This window comes from Brassica napus, chromosome A8 (genome assembly GCF_020379485.1).
Source record: "Brassica napus cultivar Da-Ae chromosome A8, Da-Ae, whole genome shotgun sequence".
NCBI lineage: Eukaryota > Viridiplantae > Streptophyta > Magnoliopsida > Brassicales > Brassicaceae > Brassica > Brassica napus.
Window position 1 is genome coordinate 11,975,518 of NC_063441.1, and position 23,072 is coordinate 11,998,589.

The 23,072-nt window shown below is 39.3% G+C and overlaps 1 protein-coding gene and 1 non-coding gene across 2 annotated transcripts; one reads left to right on the forward strand and one right to left on the reverse strand.

Moving 5' to 3' along the window:
• The first annotated feature begins 7,100 nt into the window (after positions 1 to 7,100).
• LOC106443509 (F-box protein At4g19940-like) lies at positions 7,101 to 8,593 on the forward strand. Its single transcript, XM_013885070.3, has one exon. The coding sequence runs from the start codon at positions 7,118 to 7,120 to the stop codon at positions 8,306 to 8,308; it is 1,191 nt and encodes a 396-aa protein (XP_013740524.2). The 5' UTR covers positions 7,101 to 7,117; the 3' UTR covers positions 8,309 to 8,593.
• Positions 8,594 to 21,939: 13,346 nt separating this feature from the next.
• On the reverse strand, positions 21,940 to 22,060 carry LOC125577490. The gene has a single exon (XR_007315902.1). It is a non-coding gene; the product is annotated as a U6atac minor spliceosomal RNA (small nuclear RNA).
• Positions 22,061 to 23,072: the final 1,012 nt, after the last annotated feature.

Sequence of the window (23,072 nt, forward strand, 5' to 3'; positions counted from 1 at the left end):
TTGAATTAATAAAAAATAAATTAATAAATATTTTTAAAATAATTAAGCTTGCATGTGCGGGCAAAACACCTAATAAATCAGTGGATGTAGACATAGGTTTATGGACAGATAAATGTTAAAAGAATAAGGAAACAAAAAAATATTTAATTTGATTTTTTTTTTAAAGTATTTTGGTTTCTCTCAATAGTTTTTATTTGTTTTAAATAATGTCAAAAATTATAATACTTGAAGATAATTAATTAATTATTTTAATATGTTCAGTTATACAAATTATAAGTTTATATAATCATAAACTGATGTTGACCATGTAAAATAAATTGGTGTTGACCCCCGTAAATATTGTGGCTGGCTCAGCCACTGCTTCTATCCATGATCTAATGGTACTTAATTCTATATCGCAAGTTTCACGGATTGTTTAGTTGAATTTGCTTTCACTACAAGAGCTGTAATAGCTTCTGTTTTGGTGCTAAGATATGTAATTTGGTCTCAATGTTTAATATGACTTTTCTTGTATGATCTTGATTTTCTTAAAATGCTTAACCTTCTATCAAATGACCTCAATTCATCCTTAAAAACGAGTTCATTAGGCTTCTCACAAGCAGAGACATGTATGACATAGCGTTCTCTGCTTCAAGCATGAAAGGTAGAGATCCGTTGTGACCAAGGATTTTTGTGTAATCGACTGTTTCTTACTGTGATAATCTTGAATATGACATAATGTGAAAGGGAGAGTCCTTATGCAAAGACAATGACAAGAACGAGAGAAATGTAATGGAATACATGATTCAATAATTTAGCAATCATAATTTTACTTTTGAATCATTAAGTTACACACATAATCCATTAAAAACACTACTTTATTTTTGTTTAATATGGATTATAACTCGAAGAAATTCTTGGTTGGTAAATATGGATACAAGAAAGCAAATATATCTCAGAGGCTTACTAGAGAGAACATTTGCAACTAGCGAAGAGGTATTCTGGAGGCTGAAACCAATAAAACATTTTTTTTTTGAGGTTGTACTATAAAAACATGCAACATATTTTAATAATTTTTTTCTGTGACTGTTTTACTCTTTTCAGGGAATATGCAAAAACAATTGAAAGAAGGTGATGATATTGAATGGCAACAAGAAAAAAATTGTCTTAAAAGTAAAAACGTATTGGTATGAAGAAGAAAATGTGCCAAAACAGAGAAACAGATGACAATATTAAAGGACAAACAAAGTAAGAGAATGCAGCAAGATCAGTGTTTTGAATTGAAACCGATTGAGATACTCGAATCTTTATTCATCAAAACGAAAATAAGAGAATGCAGAAAGATCAGTGTTGTGGCTGGTTGGATTGTGCGTGACCATCATGGGTGTTTTAGATATTGGGTTCTGTTGTTCTAGGGGAGGCAATTTCTGTAACGGAAGATGAAGGCAAAGATATGTTGATGGCTGTGCAGAGTACGCATTTAATGGGTTACAAGAATGTATAGAGAAGAATGTTATATTGAATTGATGAAGAACGTGAAGTACAAGAGCTGTATATATACAGAGCAGAGTAAACCCTAAGACATTGATTACAATATATACGAGAATATGTAGTTGACATAATCAGAGATATGAAAATATCTCTATACGCCCCCTCAAGATGAACGACCAGTAGAGAGTCCCATCTTGGACGAGTTGATAGCCAGTGTGCTGCGTGAGACCGGTTTTGTCAGAGCATCAGCGAGCTGGTCTTTGGAGGAGACATGGGAAACACGGAGGAAACCAGACTGTACCATCTCGCGAATGAAGTGGTAGTCAAGTGCAACATGTTTCATGCGTGAATGAAAGACCGGGTTTGCGCATAAGTACGTTGCACCCACATTGTCACAATAAATGACTGGTTGCGAGCTTGATCGTACACCAAGTTCCCTCAGTAAGTTGACAATCCAATGGAGTTCTGCGGCAGTATCTGCCACACATCTATACTCAGCTTCTGTGGAAGAGCGAGCAACGGTCTGCTGCTTTTTAGAGGACCATACGATCGGGTTAGAGCCAAGATAGACAATGTAGGCGCTTGTGGAAGTGTAGTCGTCACGGTTGCCTGCCCAATCCGCATCAGAGAAGGCGTGGAGAGAAAGATTGTTGTTGCTGCGAAGAAAGATTCCACGATCTCGTGTCCCTGCTAGGTAACGAAGAACACGTTTTGCTGCATTCCAGTGGAGATCAGTTGGACAATGCATGAATTGAGACAGTTTGTTTACTGCAAAAGCAATATCAGGACGTGTGAAGTGAAGATACTGAAGACTCCCCACAACCATTCGAAATTCAGAACCATCAGTAAGAGGAGTGCCTGAAGTGAGTTGTAAGCGATCAGACGTAACCATTGGAGAAGAGGCTGGATTAGCTTCTGTCATCATGACACGACCCAGTAGATCATTGATGTATTTTCTTTGGGTAAGAAGAAGGCCAGCTTGAGTTCGTTGTGCCTCAATGCCCAAGAAGTAAGACAGAGCACCCAAGTCTTTTAAGGAGAATTTCTGAGCGAGAGTTGAGATGAAGTGTTGAACCTTGTCTGGAGAATTACCAGTCACAATGATGTCATCGACGTAGATTAATACGTAGAGAGTAATGGGACCAGCCAATAGTATGAATAGTGAAGCATCAGCAAGGGATTTTTTGAAACCGGCTTGTAACAAGAATGTTCGAAGCTCCATGTACCAGACCCGGGGTGCTTGTTTTAGACCATAGATAGCCTTGTGAAGCTTGCATACATGAGTGGGATTGTCTTTGTCAATGAAACCAGGTGGTTGTTCCATGTAGACATCATCATGTAGGTGTCCTTGAAGAAAGGCATTGTTCACATCAAGTTGACGCAGTGGCCAGTTGTTAGAGACAGCAAGATTGAGGACAGTCAGAACTGTTGGTTGCTTGATGACCGGAATATATGTTTCTTGAAAGTCAACGCCTGGTCTTTGATGATAACCCTTAGCAACCAATCTTGATTTGCGTCTGTCTATAGTGCCATCTGGTCTTCTCTTTATTCTGTAAACCCATCGACATCCAACGATGTTGTACTTGGAGTTGTAGGGAACTAGAGTCCAAGTTCGATGCTTCTGTTGTGAGTTGAACTCTTCACTCATTGAGCCTCTCCATTTTTCATCTTTTAGAGCCTGACGCAGAGTGGAAGGTTCATTTTCTGAAGGTAGTAACGTTTTCTTGTTGACAACAAAAGCAAATTTCTTTGCTGGTTTGAAGATCCGGTTCTTCCCTCTTGTGACCATCTTGTGCGTGTTGTTCTGAGACTGAGCAGGTGCTGCAGCAGTTTCAGTGCTCGGTGGAGCTGGATTTGTTGTTAGTGCTGAGGTAGACGCCATCTCTGCTCGCTGTTCCTGCAATATCTCAGGTGCAACAACAATAGGAGGTACCATAAGAGGTGTTTCATTAGTCAAAGGAGTTGAACCTGGGGTCGGAACTGATGATGGAGGCACGTTTGGCGAAACAGAGACTTTGGTGACTGGCGGGCACCAAGATGGAAAAACTGGCTTGATTTTGGCTGGTGGCTGAGAAAGTGTCTGGAAAGGATATTGTGTTTCGACAAAGTGTACATGTCGAGAGACATACACACGAGATGAAGAGGGGTCAAGACACAGAAATGCGCTTTGATGGAGCGAGTAACCGATGAAGATACACGGTGTGGATTTTGGTTCAAGCTTATGGTGATTATAAGGTTTGATCCAAGGGTAACATAGACAGCCAAAGGAGCGCAGTTTTGAGTAGTTTGGGGCTGAGCCAAAGAGCTTTTGAAAAGCAGAGGTGAGAGAAAGTGTTGGAGTTGGCTGTCGGTTGATGAGATAAACCGCTGCTGCGAGAGCATAAGTCCAGTAAGATGGTGGCATTTTAGCATGAGAGAGCAAGGAAAGGCCGGTTTCTACTATATGACGGTGGCGTCTTTCAGAGAAGCCATTATGCTCTGGAGTGTGTGGTGGTGTGGTAAGATGAGAGACTCCAGATGTGGCTAAGAATTCAGCGAGAGCGATGTACTCACCGCCATTGTCTGAGTAGAGCGTCTGGAGCTTTAGTTGAAACCTTGTCTCAACCAGTGATTTCCAGCGTATAAAGATGTGTTTGACGTCTGATTTGTTCCGCAGAGGATAGAACCATATGTAATGAGTGAAATGATCCACAAAGATGACATAATATTTGAATCCATCTATGGATAAAATAGGAGAGGTCCAGACATCAGAGTAGACTATCTCAAGTGGTTTAGTAGTTGTGAGAGAAGAGTTTGAGGCAAAGGGAAGTTTATGGCTTTTGTTTATTGAGCAATCATCACAATGAAAAGTTTTGAAAGAGTTTGAATCTGAAATCATAGAAGAAGAGACAACAGCTTTTAAAATAGGAATAGATGGGTGTCCTAGTCTTGAGTGCCAGATAGAGAGTGGACATTTGAGAGAGATGGAATGGGCTGAGGGTTGAAGCGAGTCTCTATTTGGCCAAACATAACCGCCACCTTCAGTCTTTCCCTTGATCATTTGAACTCCCGACTTGAGATCCTTGACCTGAAACACATTAGGGAAAAACTCCACTGAGACATTGTTATCATTGCAAAGTTTGTGAACCGAGAGTAGGTTCTTTGCAATGGTTGGAACATGAAGAACATTATTTAGTTGGAGATTGCGTGTATTAGAAGGAAGAAGAGAGGAACCCGTATTTGCTATCTCAAGACCCATGCCATTGCCAATCTGAACCTCCTCTCCGCCATTATAAGGAGTATGAAGAGAGAGATTGGCTAAGTCAGAGGTGAGGTGATGAGAGGCACCGGAGTCAAGCAGCCATGAAGGAGTCTCGTGATTGTAGAGCATTGCGTTGTAGGCTCTTGGAGTCTGTTGAGGAGAGTTGTTGTACCCTTGAGACTGGTGCGAGGAGGAAGAGTTTGACGATTGAGAGACGATGCGGAACATCGGACAATACTTCGCACTGTGACCTTGAGTGCCACAAGCCTGACATCTCCCTAGATAGGGACGAGAACCTCCTCTGTTTCCGTTGTTGTTGTAACCACCTCTGTGATGGTTACCTCCTCTGTTATTGTTACCGCGCCAGTTGTTGGATCGAGTTTGAGCATGATTTGCTGTGATCGGAAGCTGTTGTTGGAGAGGACGAGCCGTTGTGGTGAGAATGAGTTCACGGGTGATGAGTTTCTCATGAAGCTCCGTGAATGAGATAGGAGTATCTCGTGCCTGAACAGCTTCGATCGTAGGTTTGTAATCATCAGAGAGGCCATCGAGGACTGCATCAGTGAGATCCTCTTGATGCATCGGATCTCCTAGTAAGGCAAGCGCATCAGCTTTGACCTTGATCTGCTGCATGTACTCGTCGATGGTTTTGGTTCCTTTGACACTTTGTTTGAGTTGATTGCGGAGCTGCTTGATGTGGCCCCTTGTAGGCTTAGCGTAAGTTGATGCAAGGAGTGTCCAAGCTTCAAGTGCTGTTGTGGCAGTGGCGATCATGGGTTGATTGCTGACTTCAATGGATCCCATGAGTGAGCTGTAGATTAAGCTGTCTTGCCTTTGCCACTTGATGTAAGCGGGATTGGGTTCGTCGCTGCCGGTATTGGTCATCGGTGGCGGAATGGCTGTCGGATCTATGAATTGAAGGAGATCGTAGCCCCGGAAGAGGGACTTGATCTGAGCGCTCCAAGTGATGTAGTTAGTTGCTGAGAGCTTTGTCACATTTATCATGTTAACCGAGAGAATTTTGGATTGATTGCCGGTATTGATAACTTCGGCGGGACCATCATGTTGAGCCATGGCGTGATGGTGAAGAAAGAGAAAAGAAAATAAAAAGATCAAAGAAAAAAAAAAAAAAAAATTGAGATCCCTTAGAAAGAGAGCTCTGATACCATATAGAGAAGAATGTTATATTGAATTGATGAAGAACGTGAAGTACAAGAGCTGTATATATACAGAGCAGAGTAAACCCTAAGACATTGATTACAATATATACGAGAATATGTAGTTGACATAATCAGAGATATGAGAATATCTCTATAGAATGTGGTCTTTGAAAGTGACTGTAAATCATTGGTACAAAATCTGAATGGAGATGATGTTTGTTTCCACATTAACAATGTTTAGTTAGATTTTCGGCATTGGTTATCTTTCCTCAAGTGGTGTCAACGTACGTTTGTGAAACGAAAAAGACATAAAGCTTCTCTTTCATTAGTCCGACATGGTCCTCTAAATAACATTTTCTATTCAAGTTGTTTATTTCCGCATGTTTGGCTCACTCCTATTCTATATAAGGATATTTGTTTGTTGGAAAAAAAATCATACAGCACAGGCGCATGATTATCATCTTGTACAACTATAAAAAACCACACAAGGGACCGAATTGGAACTGCAGATCATTTAGTTAGTACAGCAACATTCTTTCATAAGAACATTTTTTTGTTAGTTATTCAATTCCGTTCCAATTATCCAGACCACGATAAGTATGAGTAATATAATGGTCTTTGTCCTCAAAAAACATTACCTAGTACTAATAAAAGAAAAATGTTCAACCAAATATAAAAATTTACAGTACAGAAATAAAAAGTTTGTAGAGATATTTGGTAAGAGGAAAAAAGGATATGCAATTTGTTAAAATATCAAAAAGGAAAAATATATGAAAACTTATTTATTTATTTATCATGTGATTAAGTAGAGATTATTGGTTGTTGTATTTTAATGGATTTGAAAATCCGAATTAAATCTAGTGCTATTGGTTCTGTGATTTTTAAATCTGTATTAAAATCATATATTATTGGTTTAATGATTCATAAATTTAATATCAAATCAAGTGTTATTCAATCGTACAGATTTACTAATATATTTGATTTTATAATGGATTTGAATGAATTTGTTTAGATTTTTTAGTTAAAAATACAAAGACCCAAATCCGAGGAAAAACCTCCGGATTTGTATATTTTACTTGGATTTATAAATACTATATGGATTTCTAAATCAATCAAAATATATAAACCAATAACACCTCCAAAGAATCGGATTATAGGGTTAGATTTGCGCCCCAACGTTTTTGGCATCATCACTAAATCAATCTTTGACCTAGCGGTCCTCATCTTCCGCCGGTAGAGAAGAAGAATGGAGAGTATATCGAAGGGACTAAGAGGAAGCAACGTGTGCAAGAGCCATGAAGCTTCGCCGGTGATACCTTTTGATCTAGTGATTGAGATTCTCACGAGACTTCCTCCCAAATCTCTTATGAGGTTCAAATCGGTATCGAACGTCTGGTCATCTCTAATTTGTTCCCAATATTTCACCAACCGTTACCAAACGGTTTCATCACCCGCACCTCGTCTATATATGGGTTTGAGCTTTCTTGACAACAGCCACCTCAAGTGTATGTTAATATCAGTATCTCCTAGTTCTGACTCGGATATTACTATATCTTCCTTTGACGCCCACCAAGATTTAACCAAGCGAGCAATGAGAGGCTACATCACTCACGTTTTTCGCGGCTTGATGTGCATTGTAGATGAAGCAAGTGCCCAAATATATAACACTACTACTAGGCAACTTGTCGTGCTACCCAAGATAGAAGAATCCAGCATCATAGATGGAGATCACGTGAATAAGAATATCAAGTACCATATCGGGTACGATCCTGTTCAGGACAGATACAAAGTGGTTTGCACAGTTACAACAACCAGTAACAAGGTTGGAGAGTCCATAACGTACATGTCCGAGCAATGGGTATTTCTACTCGGAGGAGATATATCAAGTCGGTGGAGAAAGATTCCATGTCAATCTTCACATTTTCCTTTAACACAAGGATTGACTATCAAAGGCCGTATGTATTACCTAGCTTGGATTCGTGATCTTGATCATGTGCTTGTGAGTCTGGATACTAGTTCTGAAGAAATCAGTATGCTACAAGCACCTGAAGATAACTTTAATCCTCTTACAGTGACTCTTATAGAATGCTGTGAAAAGGTAGCCATTTTACACTATATTGATCTTGAAACCGAAGGTATGATAAAACTATGGGTTATGGAAGATGCAGAGAAGCATCGGTGGTCGTGTAAGACTTTGGTGTTTCAATCTTCTCAAGTTGATTTATTCAACAAGATTAAACTAGGGGTAGTAGGTACAACTAGAAACGGTGAAGTTATCTTTGCACCTCTGGATACAGCTTGTTTCTACATTATTCTTTATGATCTACAAAAGAATCATATGAGAAAAGTTGAGATCAAAGAAACACCAAACCGCCATCTTACAAAGTTTTGTGAAGCTGCTGGCTTTGATGATGTTGAGAACTTGATATATCTCTAAAACACCCAACGGCTACTACTCTCCAGACTTGAGATATGTTTTTCTCTACAATCTTATGAGAGATGCTGCGACGATATTTGGTTTGGCTAATATAAATATTGAGGACTGGGGGCGATTGGTTTTCCCGCTACCACCCGCAAACGCAGCTTTTGCGGTTGGTAGCGGTTGTCGGCGGTTTGCAACAATCACTCAAATCGCTCTAAACCGTTTCAAACCGCTCCGAATCTCATAAATTCAAAAGCTGGCTCCAGCTAGCGTTTGCGGTTGCGGGCGGTTGCGGGAGGGTAAAATTTTTTTTTTTTTTTTAAAACAATATATATACAAAACTAAAAATATTTAATAAAAAATTTAAAATTGAAATTATTAAAATATTAAAATATATCTATTAAATTTTAATTAATATTATAAAATTTTATAATAAAAACAATTTCAATAAATTTTCAAAAATTAAAATTATAACTTTTTAAATATATATTTTATATTTATTATAATTTTATGATTTTTGATATTTTTATAATTATATTAAATGTAAATATTGTTAATTTATTATTTGACTGTTATCGCATTTGGTAGTTAACCAGTCATAAGTCACCCGCAAACGCACCAATTTTTAACCGCAGTACCAGTCGTATAAATCTCTTAAAACCGCTAGAAACCGCAACCGCCCGCATCCACAAACTCCCGCAACCGCAACCGCTGCGTTTGAACCAGTCAGGCCCTTAATGATGTCTTTTTGTTGTTATTTTGTTTGGAAACATTTTATTTAATTTTGTATGATGTTTTTCTTATCTTTTACGGATAAATCAAGTGGCAAGAATTCACAAAGAGTATCAGACATGTTGGATCACTTCATATTTTTCCCATTAGCCATCATACTTGTTTATATATAAAATAAAAAACCTGAAAACTAAGTCTTTTTTTTGTCCGTCTCTCGTCACTGAACTATGAACATAACTGAGGAACCACAGACACAATTGCAAAATATGAGTCTTTTGCAAACCTAACGTTAAGGACCCCCACATAGGAAACGTACCAAAACAGATGACCAGCTTGTGGGGTTTTGTTTCAAGACGTTGCCTCTCACTGCTTCAAATGGCCAGATTGTGGGGTTTGGTCGTGCATATTCTGATAACTGCTTTCAATCCATGATCATCTAATGGTACTTAATCAATATCACAAGTTTCACAGATTGTTTAGTTGAATTTGCTTTCACTATAAGAGCTGTAATAGCTTCTGTTTTGGTGCCAAGATGTGTATGACATAGCAGATTGCCTCAATTCATCCTTAAAAGCTATTTCATTAGGCTTCTTACAAGCAGAGACATGAATGACATAGCAGTTCTCTGCTTCAAGCATGAAAGGTAGAGAGATCTGTTGTGACCAAGGATTCTTGTGTGATGGTTTCTTACTTACTGATAATAATCTTGAATATGACATGATGTGAAATTATGATAACATAGAAATGTAATGGAATACATGTTTCAATAATTTAGCAATCATAAATTGTTTTTTTCAGAAGCATGATCGCTCTAATTGAAACCAATGCAGCTTCATTTTTTGGAGGTAAAAGTATAACAACATATTCTAGTAATTTTTCACTGTGACTCTTCTTTTCTCTTTAGAGGGAATATGCAAAAAAAAAACAATTGAGAGAAGAGATATTGAATGGAAATAAAAAAAAACATAGTTTGTCTTAAAAGTAAAAATGAAGAAAGAAATGTACCAAAACAAGATCAGTTTTTTTTTTATTGAAAACGATTGAGATAATCGTTTCTTTACTCATCAAAACGAGTGTAGCGGCCTTGAGGATTCTGAGTGGAGTAAGTTTGGATAAAGTCGAGTTCACACTGCCTGAGGTAGCGGTGGTCCAATATTCATACACTTGGATTGCTTTCTTTTTTTTTTTTTTTGTGCAGACCGCAAATTGATTAAACTAGAATTGGTTCAGAGCATACAATGCCTGTTTGGCTACAGAGTCTGCCCTATCATTGGCAGCTCTAGGGATAAACATAAATTCAATGAAACTGAAAGCATTAGAGAGCGAGAAGATATCATGAAGAATTCCGTAGATCTCCAAAACAAAAGAGTTGCTCCTGATCATCTTGATTAAAGATTGAGAGTCTGAGTGTATCACGGCGGATTCGATTCCATGGTTGAGGGCGAAGATTATGGCTTGTCGAAGAGCCAAAGCTTCCGCCTTTAGGGGCGATGAGACAAATGTCTCGGTCGCTGAATGTTGGGATGGTGTGATCGGATCATCAATAATCCAACCAAAACCTGCACAGCCCGTTGAGGGATTCCAGGCAGCGTCCGTGTAGATCGCGAGATGGTTCGGTCGATTTGGATTTGGTTCGAGATTGATCATCCGTGCTGGAGCCGAAGCGGTGTTGGAATGGTTCTGGACGAGTGTCCACTCTCTGGCGTCTGTCACAGCTTTGAGTATGGTTTCTTCTGGAGTAAAGTCTCTGTGTTGGAAGAGGAGTTGATTTCTAGAGAGCCAAATAGACCATACAATCCAGGCTGAGAGCGTTCCTGCATCTAGACCCACTGGAGGCAGAGATGGTATCCTTCTTGATCTGTCTAGTCCTGAAATTGTGCTCTCCACCAGATTAGCATGAAAAGGTCCTGCTAGAGGAGCTAGGTTCCACACCCTTGTAGCGTATGAGCAGGTAAACAGTGCATGAGTTATTGATTCTTCACCTCTGCATCGTGGGCATTGGTTGGAGAGTGGAATTTGTCTAATAGCGAATTGTTCTCCTACTGGCAGGGCACCATGTAGGGAGTTCCAGATGAAGATCTTTATCTTTTGTGAAGCTTTAAGGTTCCAAACGTTAGCTAGCCAGTCAACCGGCTCTTCTGGAGCCACTGTGGGCAGTGGTAGAACCTCTTCAATAACTGCACGGTATCCAGAGCTAGTTGTGTAGGTCCCTGCGGGATTTTTTAGCCACCATATTGAGTCTTGTGCTCCCTCAATGCTGGTTTTGATTTTCAGGATTTGCTCTTTATGGAAAGGCAGGAGGCGTTCGAGCTTCTCATGGTCCCAGGTAGGAGAATTGTCTTGTAGTAGATCAGATACTCGTAGTGTTTGGAGATGCTCAGGAGGGGGGCCTGTGGGTCTGAGCGCTTCTGAGGAAGATAGCCATGGATCAGTCCACACATTGATTGAAGTCCCTGAGCCTACCATCCAGCCTAGTTGCTTTGCTAAAAGGTCCCTACCTATAAGGATCCCGCACCAGCCGTGTGAAGCAGAGGTCGCCACTTTACAAGATAAGAAAGAAGAGTCATGGCAGTATTTTCCGAGAAGGCAGCGAGCTAGGAGGCAGGAAGGATTTTTCAGGATTCTCCAGCTGATCTTTGCAAGGAGAGCATCATTAAAAGCGGTAATATCTCTGAAGCCCAAACCCCCTTTTTTCTTTGGCTTTGCCATTTTTGTCCATGAAATCCAGGACATTTTACGTTTGTCAGGTTCATTATCCCACCAAAAACGTGTTAAGATTGATTGAATCTTGTCACAGAGGGTTTGTGGGAGCTTGAAGCATGACATGGAGTGTGTTGGCATCGAAGCCAAGACGCTTTTGAGCATCACCATCTTCCCCGCCTTGGAGAGAAACTTTGTGGACCAGCTAACTGATTTGAGCTTGATTTTGGCCACTATTTCGGCGAATAAATCTGTCTTTTTCCTGCCAAAATTCTCTGGAAGTCCAAGGTATTTTCCAATACCTCTCTCTTTGTCTATTCCCAGTAGCTGTTTCATGAGGTCTCTTGTTGTCTGACTGGTACGTCTAGAGAAATTGATAGAGGATTTTTGTGCATTGATAAGTTGACCCGACACATCTTCATATGTCTTTAGTAGGGTCTTGAGGGCTAGGGCTGTAGTCTTGTTTTCCTTACAGAAAACCATTGTATCATCTGCAAAAAGCAGATGGTTGATGCTAGGGCATTTAGAAGCAATCTTGACTCCTTTTATCTTTCCCCTCCTTTGTGCACTACGGCACATTCCCGAAAGCACCTCGCTGCATAGGATGAACAGGTATGGGGAGAGTGGATCTCCCTGCCTTATACCCCTTTCCGGTTTAACAAAACCCCGGGAAGCTCCATTTATAATGAAGGTGTAGCTGACTGAAGTGATGCACTGCATGATCCAAGTTATCCAAGTAGGATGGAAGCCTAATTTTTGCATGACTTCTTGTATAAAACTCCACTCTAGCCTATCATAGGCTTTGCTCATGTCAGTCTTGATAGCCATAGAGCAGTGGGTTTGAGCTTTAGAAGTCTTGAGGTAGTGTAGTACTTCATGTGTTATCAAAACATTATCTGATATTGCCCTTTTTGGAACAAATGCAGATTGAGTTTCAGCAATGGCATTTTGGAGCAGAGGCTGGAGGCGTCTAGTAAGGACTTTTGATATGACTTTGTAATACACATTACATAAAGCGATAGGTCTGTAATCCTGTACCTTTTTTGCTTCCCTTCCTTTTGGAATGAGCCTCACATGAGTCTCATTTATGGTTCTCGGCATAACGCCGGATATGAAGAACTCTTGTATTTCTTTGACTATGTCAGCTCCTACTACGCTCCAGTTTGTTTGAAAGAAACAAGCCGAGAAGCCGTCAGGCCCTGGGGCCTTCCCCCCGTTGATTGAGAATAACGCTTCCTTTATCTCTGCACTAGAAGGTAGCGTGATCAGGTACGCGTTCTGTTCATCTGAGACACGCGGTTGGATAGCATCTGAGAGTGTTGCTGACATCAGTTGTGGATCTTGAGTAGTTGCTGTGAACAAATTCTGGAAGTAAGTCACGATAGTACTTGTGATCTCCTCTTCCAAATATACAGGTTCTCCATCTTCTCCTTCTAGCACCGAGAATTTATTCATGGCCTTTCTACTCTTTGTTGAGGCATGGAAAAACCCTGTATTTTTGTCTCCTAGGTTTAGCCAAAGCTGCCTACTTCTTTGCATCCAGAATTCTTCCTCGGCTTTGTAGGCAGCGATGAGCTCAGCATTAAGGTTTCTGAGGAGCTCCTCGTCTGGTTGAGTAGCCACAGTTGCCTCTTCTATCTCTCTTTTGATTCGTTCCAGGTGGGCTTTGCTACATTCCTGTTGTTGTTTTGACCATAGGATGATGGCTGTTCTGCATTTGTCTATTTTCCGTTTCACTTTCAGATGCACATCTTCTGTCCAATTATCTTCCACTATCTTGGAGACTTCTTCATTTTGGTTCAAACGTCTGTCATATCTGAAAATGCTTTTCTTCTTTCTGCGCAGGGGATCGAAGTATGTGACTAGAGGCCTGTGATCAGACCCTTCAAAACGAAGATACTCGCATCTTCCAGATGGGTAGTCTTCTGCCCAAGTGCTATTGGAGATAGCTCTATCAAGTCTACATCTGATAGTGTGGGTTCCCCTTTTTCCTTTCCACGACAATGGATCACCTTCATGTTGTAGATCATATAAGTCCCCTTCAGAGAGAAACGTTCTGAAGTCATCAAAGGAGGCTTCTGATCGTTCTGCACCTCCCGTTTTCTCAGCATTGCTAGTAATGTCGTTGAAATCTCCCGTAACAAACCAGGCTGCATCTCGGATTAAGGCTAGAGAAGTGAGATAGTCCCAGGTTTGTTTTCTTTGCCTTTTGTCAGTGTTGCCGTAGACAAAAGTACAGTAGCTTAACTTTCCTTCATAGTAAATCTTAGTATCAAAGTAGTTCTTACAAGAGGAAACAATAGTTAAGTCTACACCTTCCTTCCATAAGATAGCTAAACCACCACTAGCATAACCCTGGGGGCCTACTGTTCGTAGATTTGCAAAGCCCAATTTGTTGAGTTTTTTAGCTACCACCTTGTGGGAATTTTTTGTCTCAGAGAGAAATAACACATCTGGATCTACTTTTTTGCAGACCTCTGTGAGACGACGAACTGTCCAAGGGTTCCCAATCCCTTGGCAGTTCCATGCTACCATTTTTAAGGAAGAGGAGAAGACGGATCCCGAAAATCCGTTCTCTTTGTCTTCGCTTTCTATAAACTAAAATCGATTTATAAACTAAGTGGAAACCTAACAGTTTAATTGGAGTTTAGAGGTAAAATCAAATTTAAATATTTACTTTTTTTGTGCTGACTCTCCTTTCGCTTGCCTCTGCTGACGTACTCATCAATAATTACGTTTACTGTCTATCTTAGGAATTTTTATTTACTATCTATCTTAGGAATGTTGCATGTATGCACACCACAAACATTTAGAGGCAAGAGGATGTTTACAATCAATAATGTTGCATGTATGCACACCACAAACATTTAGGAATAATCTAGCTGTCTATTAACACTCAATAAAAAAAAGAGGATGTTTACAATCAAGCTACTATCATCTTTAGCTAAGTAAACATGTGATTGATTCGTCAAACATCTATAAATAAAGAAGACAACGCAGAAAGAGAGATTGAAAAAGAGTTCTTATAGCCCTGTGAAACTTTTGAAGACCAATCCTTTGAGCACAAGATAGTCAATATGAAATCCAAGAATTCCAATCAAATGAACAAAAAATTGTTAAGTAACTAAAATGGCAGCATGCGAAGCGAAAAAGTGTAGAGTTATGCTGATGATCAACCACACTGTGACAGATAGGATTACCAGTTTCTTGCCATTTAGGAACAGCTTCTGATTATACAATATATGAATGTCAACTAGCTGCTAGCCAACAGTTTATGCATCGTACCACAACTTTTGCATTAAAACCTGGAACAACACAATTCAGGAAGAAAGAAACATATGTGAGATTAGATGGCGAATGAATGCATATCTGTTTCGAGCTTTGTCGACATGATTTTCTATGGAGAATGGGTAGGATTTAGGATGATGGTTTTCAGAAACCCAAAAACAAAGATGAAGAGACAGAAGTAGCTGCATAACCATAACCGGCAATAGCTGAGTAATGAACATGACTAGTTCAGACGCTTAGGTTTGTCAATGGTGTGTTTTAAGGACAAACCCAAAAGCTAACTTTGTGGCACTGCGTTCGGTATTATTTTAAATTCATCGAACTGGCTATGAATTATATAGTAATCTGCACCAGGCTGGTTCTTATTGTACCGTTTATAACTTGGCTACAAAAGAAGAGATAATCATATGATGTGGTTTTGAAAGAGTGCCGTATCTATAAGTGGGTATAACATTGATTTAATGGCCTTAGAAAGTAGAAGTCTACCAACATTTGAGAATTGTAATCCTAGCTTCTTTGCAACTAGTAAATTACTGGTTTTAATACAGCATATATATTAAGAAATTAACTCTTGTTAGGAATTTAATCCAACTTGTGCTTATGGAACTCAACGATCAATTTGATAACAAACTCTGTTCTTGGTTTTATTAACTTTAAAGGTTTCTTTAGAACACAATATAGATCACAAGACAACTCTTATGCAAATAGCAAAGCCTAACTTGTTCTCTCTATATCTTGTATTCTCTGTGTTTTCGGATGGATCCTAAAAGCTATGACTACCTCCCTATTTATAGTCCCCAGACTTTCCTATTACTAATTGCCTTAGCAATTTAGTTTAACCGACATGATAACGTGAAAAGGAAAACTAACGTCTTTCCTTTATTGTGCAGGTATAGTTTATTGGGCTGAGATTGAGTTTGGCCCATATTCTCACAATCTCCACCTTGTGGCCCAACTCACTTCACCTCTTCTCGTTTCTTCCTCGACGAGATCGCAGACGCATCAAAACAGTGGCTGGAGCTCTTCCTGTGCGATTTTGATGATCCGATCCGGTGAAGGCTTTGCCAAGTTTCTTCTCCGGTCTGTCGCCATGAGCCTCCTTATGCTACTCGTCTTTTTGATGTTACATCTGCTCCTCGAAACGGTGATGATGCTTCTCGATAAAACTCCTTCATCGTAGCTTCGATGTACCTCGTACGCCGCTACCTCTTCTTTCACTCGTCTTCGATTCCTTCGAGATTAACTCCAAATCCTTTTAGCTCTCTCCCTTTCCTCAAATCGCCTGATCATCAACTACTCCTATATGGTAAGAGACCCGTAATGACTTTTTAAAAGAAGCTCGCGAGTTCTTCTTTTCCTTGATGATTGACGAATCTTTGTCTCTCCTGTTGTAGGTGATGAATGATTTGCTTAACCCCTGAGTTTGCTTGAAATGGTAGTATAAGTCTCTGTATCGGTTTGTATCATGTGGTCTCTTAGAAGCTTTCCTAATTGCTCTTACACCTGTCTCCCTTCAGCTCTTGATAAAGTTACTGTCTTTATGCTAGTTGTTTAAGAATGTGTCTTATAAACAATATCTTGCTTCTGTTTCAGCCGAGATACTCGTCTCCCTTCAGCCTCCTAGCTGTTTAAGACGTTCTCTCCGGGTAGTCATCTTCTTAAGTCAATGTTTCTTCATTGAGCTTTGTCATCCGTTCCTCATACCTTTTCTTCAGTTTCTCCACCTTGAACTAAAGATCCCTATGCCTCGCCTCTCCTTCCCACAGGTAACGTATCCCTAAACTTTTAAGTTTCTTCATTGTTGCTAAGAAGTAACCGGAGCACTAACTCAATACTTCTTCTTTGGCGAGATTGCAACAATGACGTTACCTGTGGCGCCTAGCTCTTTTAGGCGACGTTCAAGAGATCACAACAGAGATCAAATTTAGGCCCAGGTAAGGCTTTCGTTAAGAAATCTGCTGGATTCTTACTAGTATGGATTTAAGATAGGTGAACCTTGCCTTCTGCTACAACGTCTCTGATGAAATGGTATTTAGTGTCTATGTGTTTAGTTCTTTCGTGATGAACATGATTCTTTGCTAGGGCTATAGCACTTTGTGAATCACAGTGAATCTTAACACTTTCTTGTTCAAAACCTAACTCTGCACATATTCTTCTCAACCAAATGGCTTCTTTCGCGGCTGCGGTAAGAGCCATGTACTCTGCTTCAGTTGTTGAAAGAGCTACTACGTCTTGTAAGCTCGATTTCCAACTCACTGTGTTACCCCAAACTTGAAACACGAATCCTGTAACTGATCTCCTTCGGTCGAGGTCAGTTGCATAATCAGAGTCACAAAATCCTTCAATACTAAACTTTGAGTGCTTAGTAAACGTGAGACTTCTTCTTGTAGCACCTTTTAGATATCGTAGAACCCACTTTACGGCTAACCAATGTTCTCTTCCTGGTTCTGACATGAAACGGCTTACGAGTCCTACCGCGAAGCCCAGATCAGGTCTTGAACCAACCATAGCGTACATGAGACTACCAACCGCGCTTGCATACGGTATGCTCTCCATGTGCCTTCCTTCTTCTTCCTTTTGGTCTTTAGTAAGACTTTTCAATTTGAACTGAGTTGAGGTTGGCGTAGTCACTTCCTTAGCTTCAGACATTCCAAACGATTTTAGAACTTTCTCCAAGTAGTTCTCTTGCGATAATACTAAAGTTCCCTTTGTTCTGTCTCTTATGATATCCATTCCCAATATCCTTGAAGCTTTTCCTAAGTCTTTCATCTCAAACTCTTTATTCAAACTCTCCTTGACACGTCTGATTTCTTGTTTATCTCCTGAAGCTATGAGCATGTCGTCGACGTATAGAAGTAGGTACACGGCTTGTTCTGTGTTCACGTTTCTCATGTAAACACATGGGTCTTCTTTGCTTCTTATAAACTGTTGGCTTTTCATGAAACAATCAAACTTGAGATTCCACTGCCTTGGAGATTGTTTCAAACCATATAATGACTTCTTTAATAAGCATACTTTATTTTCATCTCCTTTCTTTATGAATCCTTCTGGTTGATTCATTAGAATTCTTTCTTCCAAGTCTCCATGAAGAAAAGCTGTTTTAACGTCCATCTGCTCTAGCTCATAATCTTTATTGACCACGAGAGATAACATCAATCTGATCGACACATGCTTCACTACAGGTGAAAACACTTCATTGTAGTCGATCCCCTCCTTTTGAGAAAATCCCTGCGCCACCAATCTCCCTTTATACCTCGGTTCTTCAACTCCGGGTATTCCAGGCTTTAACTTGAAGATCCACTTGCTGCCTATGACTTTCGCATTCTCAGGTCTTTCAATGAGTGTCCAAGTACGAGCTCTTTGAAGAGAATCCATCTCCTCTCCTGCAGCATTCTTCCAAAACTTGCTTTTCTTGCTCATCACGGCTTCCTTAAAAGACTTTGGCTCATCGATTTCAATCTCTTCAGAGACAGCTAAAGCATAAGCTGCGAAGTCAGAATCTTCAAACCTAGAAGGTGGCATGATCGTCCTTCTAACTCTATCTCGTGCAAGCATATAACCCTCGAGCTCCGGTTCTGCTTCTGAGTCTTTATCTTCTTCTACAGAACTGGTTTCTTCTGAGCTTTCTGATTCTACTGTTTCAGTAGCTCCACCTTGAACCAATGGTTCTTCAGTTGTAGTCGTAGGTAGTGTAGGGCCATCTATTAGGTTTTCCTTAAACGTCACTTTCTTTTTCTTCTTTTCTAAATCTACATCTTCTCGCTGGATCACCGTGTGCTTAAACATCTCTTCCTCATTAAACACTACGTTTCTACTAGTGACACATATTCTCTCTTCAGACAGCCACACTCGATAGCCTTTTACCCCGAATGGGTAACCTACGAAGACGCCTTTTACGGCCCTAGGACTTGTCTTTCCCTGAATCTTATGAACATAGGCAGAGCAGCCGAAACTCCTTAAGTGATTCAACTCAGGTTTTACACCTGACCATACTTCTTCTGGTAAACGGTAATCAATGGCAGAACTTGGTGATCGGTTAACAATGTAGACCGCTGTTGATGCAGCTTCAGCCCAGAAGTCTTCGTCTAATCCAGATTCTGCGAGCATGCATCTCACCTTCTCCATGATTGTCCTGTTCATTCTTTCAGACACACCGTTTTGTTGTGGCGTGTATGGACAAGTCTTGTGTCTTTTGATACCATAATCTTTGCATAGTTTGTCAAACTGTTTATTGCAAAACTCTAACCCGTTGTCTGTTCTAAGACACTTGATTTTCTTCCCTGTGCTGTTCTCCACGGCTTCCTTCCATTCTTTGAATTTGCTGAAAGCTTCATCTTTAGATTTTAGGAAATAAATCCAAACCTTTCGAGAATAATCATCTATGAAGCTTATAAAGTACTTGCATCCTCCTAGACTCTCAGGGCTTGATGGCGCGCCCCATAGATCAGAATGTATGTACTCCAAAACGCCTTTTGAAGTATGTTTAGCCGTTGGAAAACTTTGTTTGTGAGACTTTCCTAGAACACAGGTCTCACAAAACTCTAGTTTATCCACTTCTTTATTAGACAAGTATCCATCTTTCACGAGCACATTCAGATTCTTTAAGCTCATATGTCCCAGACGTGAGTGCCATATTTTTGTCTTGTCAGTTTCTGCCCTTGACACATTCGCTTCCTCTTTCATAACTGTTCCTTGCAAGTAATACAATCTCTCATGGTACTTACCGGATAAAATCTCTTTCCCATCTTTGAAGAAACGTATTAAGAAGTTTTCTCCTTCGTATTTGCAACCTGCTCGTTCTAGCATCCCGTAAGATATTAGATTCCTGCTCATATTAGGCATATATCTTACATCTGTAAGAATAACCACGGTTCCGTCGGGTCTCACGATCCTTATCTTGCCAATCCCTTTGACGTCGCAGTGAGTGTTGTTTGCCATCAAAACTTTGCCTCCTTGAAATTCGACTAGGTCAAATAGAACGTCTTTATTGGGTGTCATATGGAAAGAACAACCAGAATCCATGACCCATTCTGAACCGGCGTCGTGTGTACTAACTGTTAGTACAAATGGCTGCTTAGGCTCTTCAGCTACATTAGCAGCTTTATGCGTTTTCTTTTCTGGACATTCCCGCTTCCAATGTCCTTCCTTCCCGCATGTCCAGCATCCTTTGTTGTTCTTATCGTATCTAGGCTTTGATTTAGATCGCCTGTGCCTGCTTTTAGATCTGCCTTTACCGTTTCTGTTTCCTCCTTTATTAGATGATCTTCCCCTGTCTTCCACGTATAGTCCTTCATCTTGTGATTTTGAAAGCTTTCCACTTTCAAGTAACTCTCGTTCCTTAGACCTTGCGGCACCTGTCACTTCATTGATCTTGAGAGTGTCTCTGCCATATTTGAGAGTTTCTTTAAGATGATCATACATACGCGGCATTGAGTTTAGTAACAGGATAGCTTGAACTTCTTCTGAGACATCCACGTTCAAGTTACTTAGGTCTGCTACTAACTTTAGAAAGTCATCAACGTTTGCGTCTATGTCCTTAGAGTCGTTCATCTTGAACGTGTAGAACTTATGTTGTAAGTAGATACGATTCGGCAAAGAGGTTTCTGTGTACAGCGTGTTTAATGCGGTCCACATTTCAGCAGCGGTTTCACAATGGCTGATCTTCCGTAGAACTTGGTTACCTACGTTGACGATGATGAGGTCTTTGGCTTTCTCCGACTTTTCAAGTTTAACGGGATCAATTTTTGAGCTTGATTCCGTAGTTCCATCTCCTGTGACTTTCGTATCTCCTTCTGCTTCCTCTTTTGGCGGATCCAACAGAAGGTTCTCATCAGTTAGAATGTCCTTTAGCCCTAGGACTCCAAAGTGAGCCATCATACGAACTTTCCACAGCGAGAAATCTCCAGTTCCTTCGAACCTATCAATTTCGATCCTGGTTTTCCCCATCCCTTAAGCACCTGCAATCTAACCTGGATTGCTCTGATACCACTTGTTAGGAATTTAATCCAACTTGTGCTTATGGAACTCAACGATCAATTTGATAACAAACTCTGTTCTTGGTTTTATTAACTTTAAAGGTTTCTTTAGAACACAATATAGATCACAAGACAACTCTTATGCAAATAGCAAAGCCTAACTTGTTCTCTCTATATCTTGTATTCTCTGTGTTTTCGGATGGATCCTAAAAGCTATGACTACCTCCCTATTTATAGTCCCCAGACTTTCCTATTACTAATTGCCTTAGCAATTTAGTTTAACCGACATGATGACGGAAAAATGAAAACTAACGTCTTTCCTTTATTGTGCAGGTATAGTTTATTGGGCTGAGATTGAGTTTGGCCCATATTCTCACAACTCTTGTATAACATAATCCTTTTGACAAGAGAAACTATTAACTTGATACGTTAACATGATATATTTAGCCGATCTTGTGCCATAATAATGAGAAAAATAATTTTAGAGCAGTAGAGAAGTGGCCAACTGGTTAGGTGCTCATATTAGCCAAATCGGTTTTAGTTTGGTTCTTGTTAGTCTTTGATTTGGTTTGGAAGCGAACATATGAACGAATTTTAGAGATAATAAGATTTGTTAACAATCTAAAGGAAGAATAAAGAAAACTGTATGATTGAGACAAAAAGTCTGTAGACTCGATACATACCATCCATATGTATTTTGACCTTATTATTGGTAGTACAAAACTGAACAGCTAGATTATTCTCTTTTTTTTTTTTTCAAACTGTCTCAATCATTTAAATTGATACATATGGATGTTATGTAATGAGTTTATAGAAATGGATCTTATGTGGAATATGCGTCGCCTGTCATAATCGTGGGCTGAATGACAAAGTTTGTAGGTTAGTTACTACTCTATTCTGCCAACTATTTTCAGTAGGATAAACGTTTTTTTTTTTTGTAAATTTTTTTTTAAAAAAATTGGGTTTAGATCCACCCGAGGGTGGAGAGCCTTAACCGGATGTGTTCAGGACCCGAAGGTCAATCCCGTCTCTGTCGGAGGAAATGCCAACCATCTCTCCTTTCTACGAACACAAGGATAAACGTTTTTATCAATTATAATTTTCAACTGTCGAAATATTCAAACTTATTAAACTTGAAAATTGGCATGACAGAACCATGTCTTCAGTCAATCAATAATAATGCATTATTCATTGTTGTTTTCGGTCGATAATGCAGCATTGATTTTAAAATGATTAAAAATATCAAAAGACTCAAGTTTAGTATTTTTAAAAATTATTTGTTTTTGGGGTCAACTTCTTCATAGTATCAGAAATTCACTACAAGATTAGTATATTTTCGTATTAATAAAACTATTAATAATAATGTAGAATTTGGAAATGTTTTTAACATTTCAAACGTACGTGCGTGCGTCTACAGAAGCCATATAAATTGAAAAATACTTAAAGACATATATACAATATAAACTCTTTAAATTAATACTCTATAAATTAATATACACTAAAAATCTCTATAAATAATATAATTTTATAGTTTCAAATTGAATTTTTGGTTCAATTAGTATATCGATAAATTAATATCTCTATAAATTAATAAAAAAATAATAGTTTTGGTGTAATTTTAACATTATTAATTTATAAAGGTTTTACTGTATAGTATATATGTGTATGTGCGTTCTTTTCAGAATACATATTTTGTATGATGTTCCATAAATAAAACATTTATAGTGACGCCTCACGATTGGTTATAGTCAATGGAGTTATTCATTTCATATTCTATTTAACCACTTAGTACCCTAACATCTTACAAATTTCTATTGATCTATGAAAAGCTACCTTTTAATATCATAACCTTAAAATCAACTACTAGCAATCTTAAACATAGTTCTTAAACATTTTGACCGCAGTACAATTTTTCATCAAAATTTTATTGGGTATTGATTAGAGTATCTAATCCGGAGGTTGAATGGAGTAAAGGGCTTTGGTTCAAGTTTGCTACTCCATAATTTTCTTTTATCGCTTAAACATTTTGACGCAGTACAATTTTTCGTCAAATCTTATTCAACTTCCAGGTATTATTACAGGCC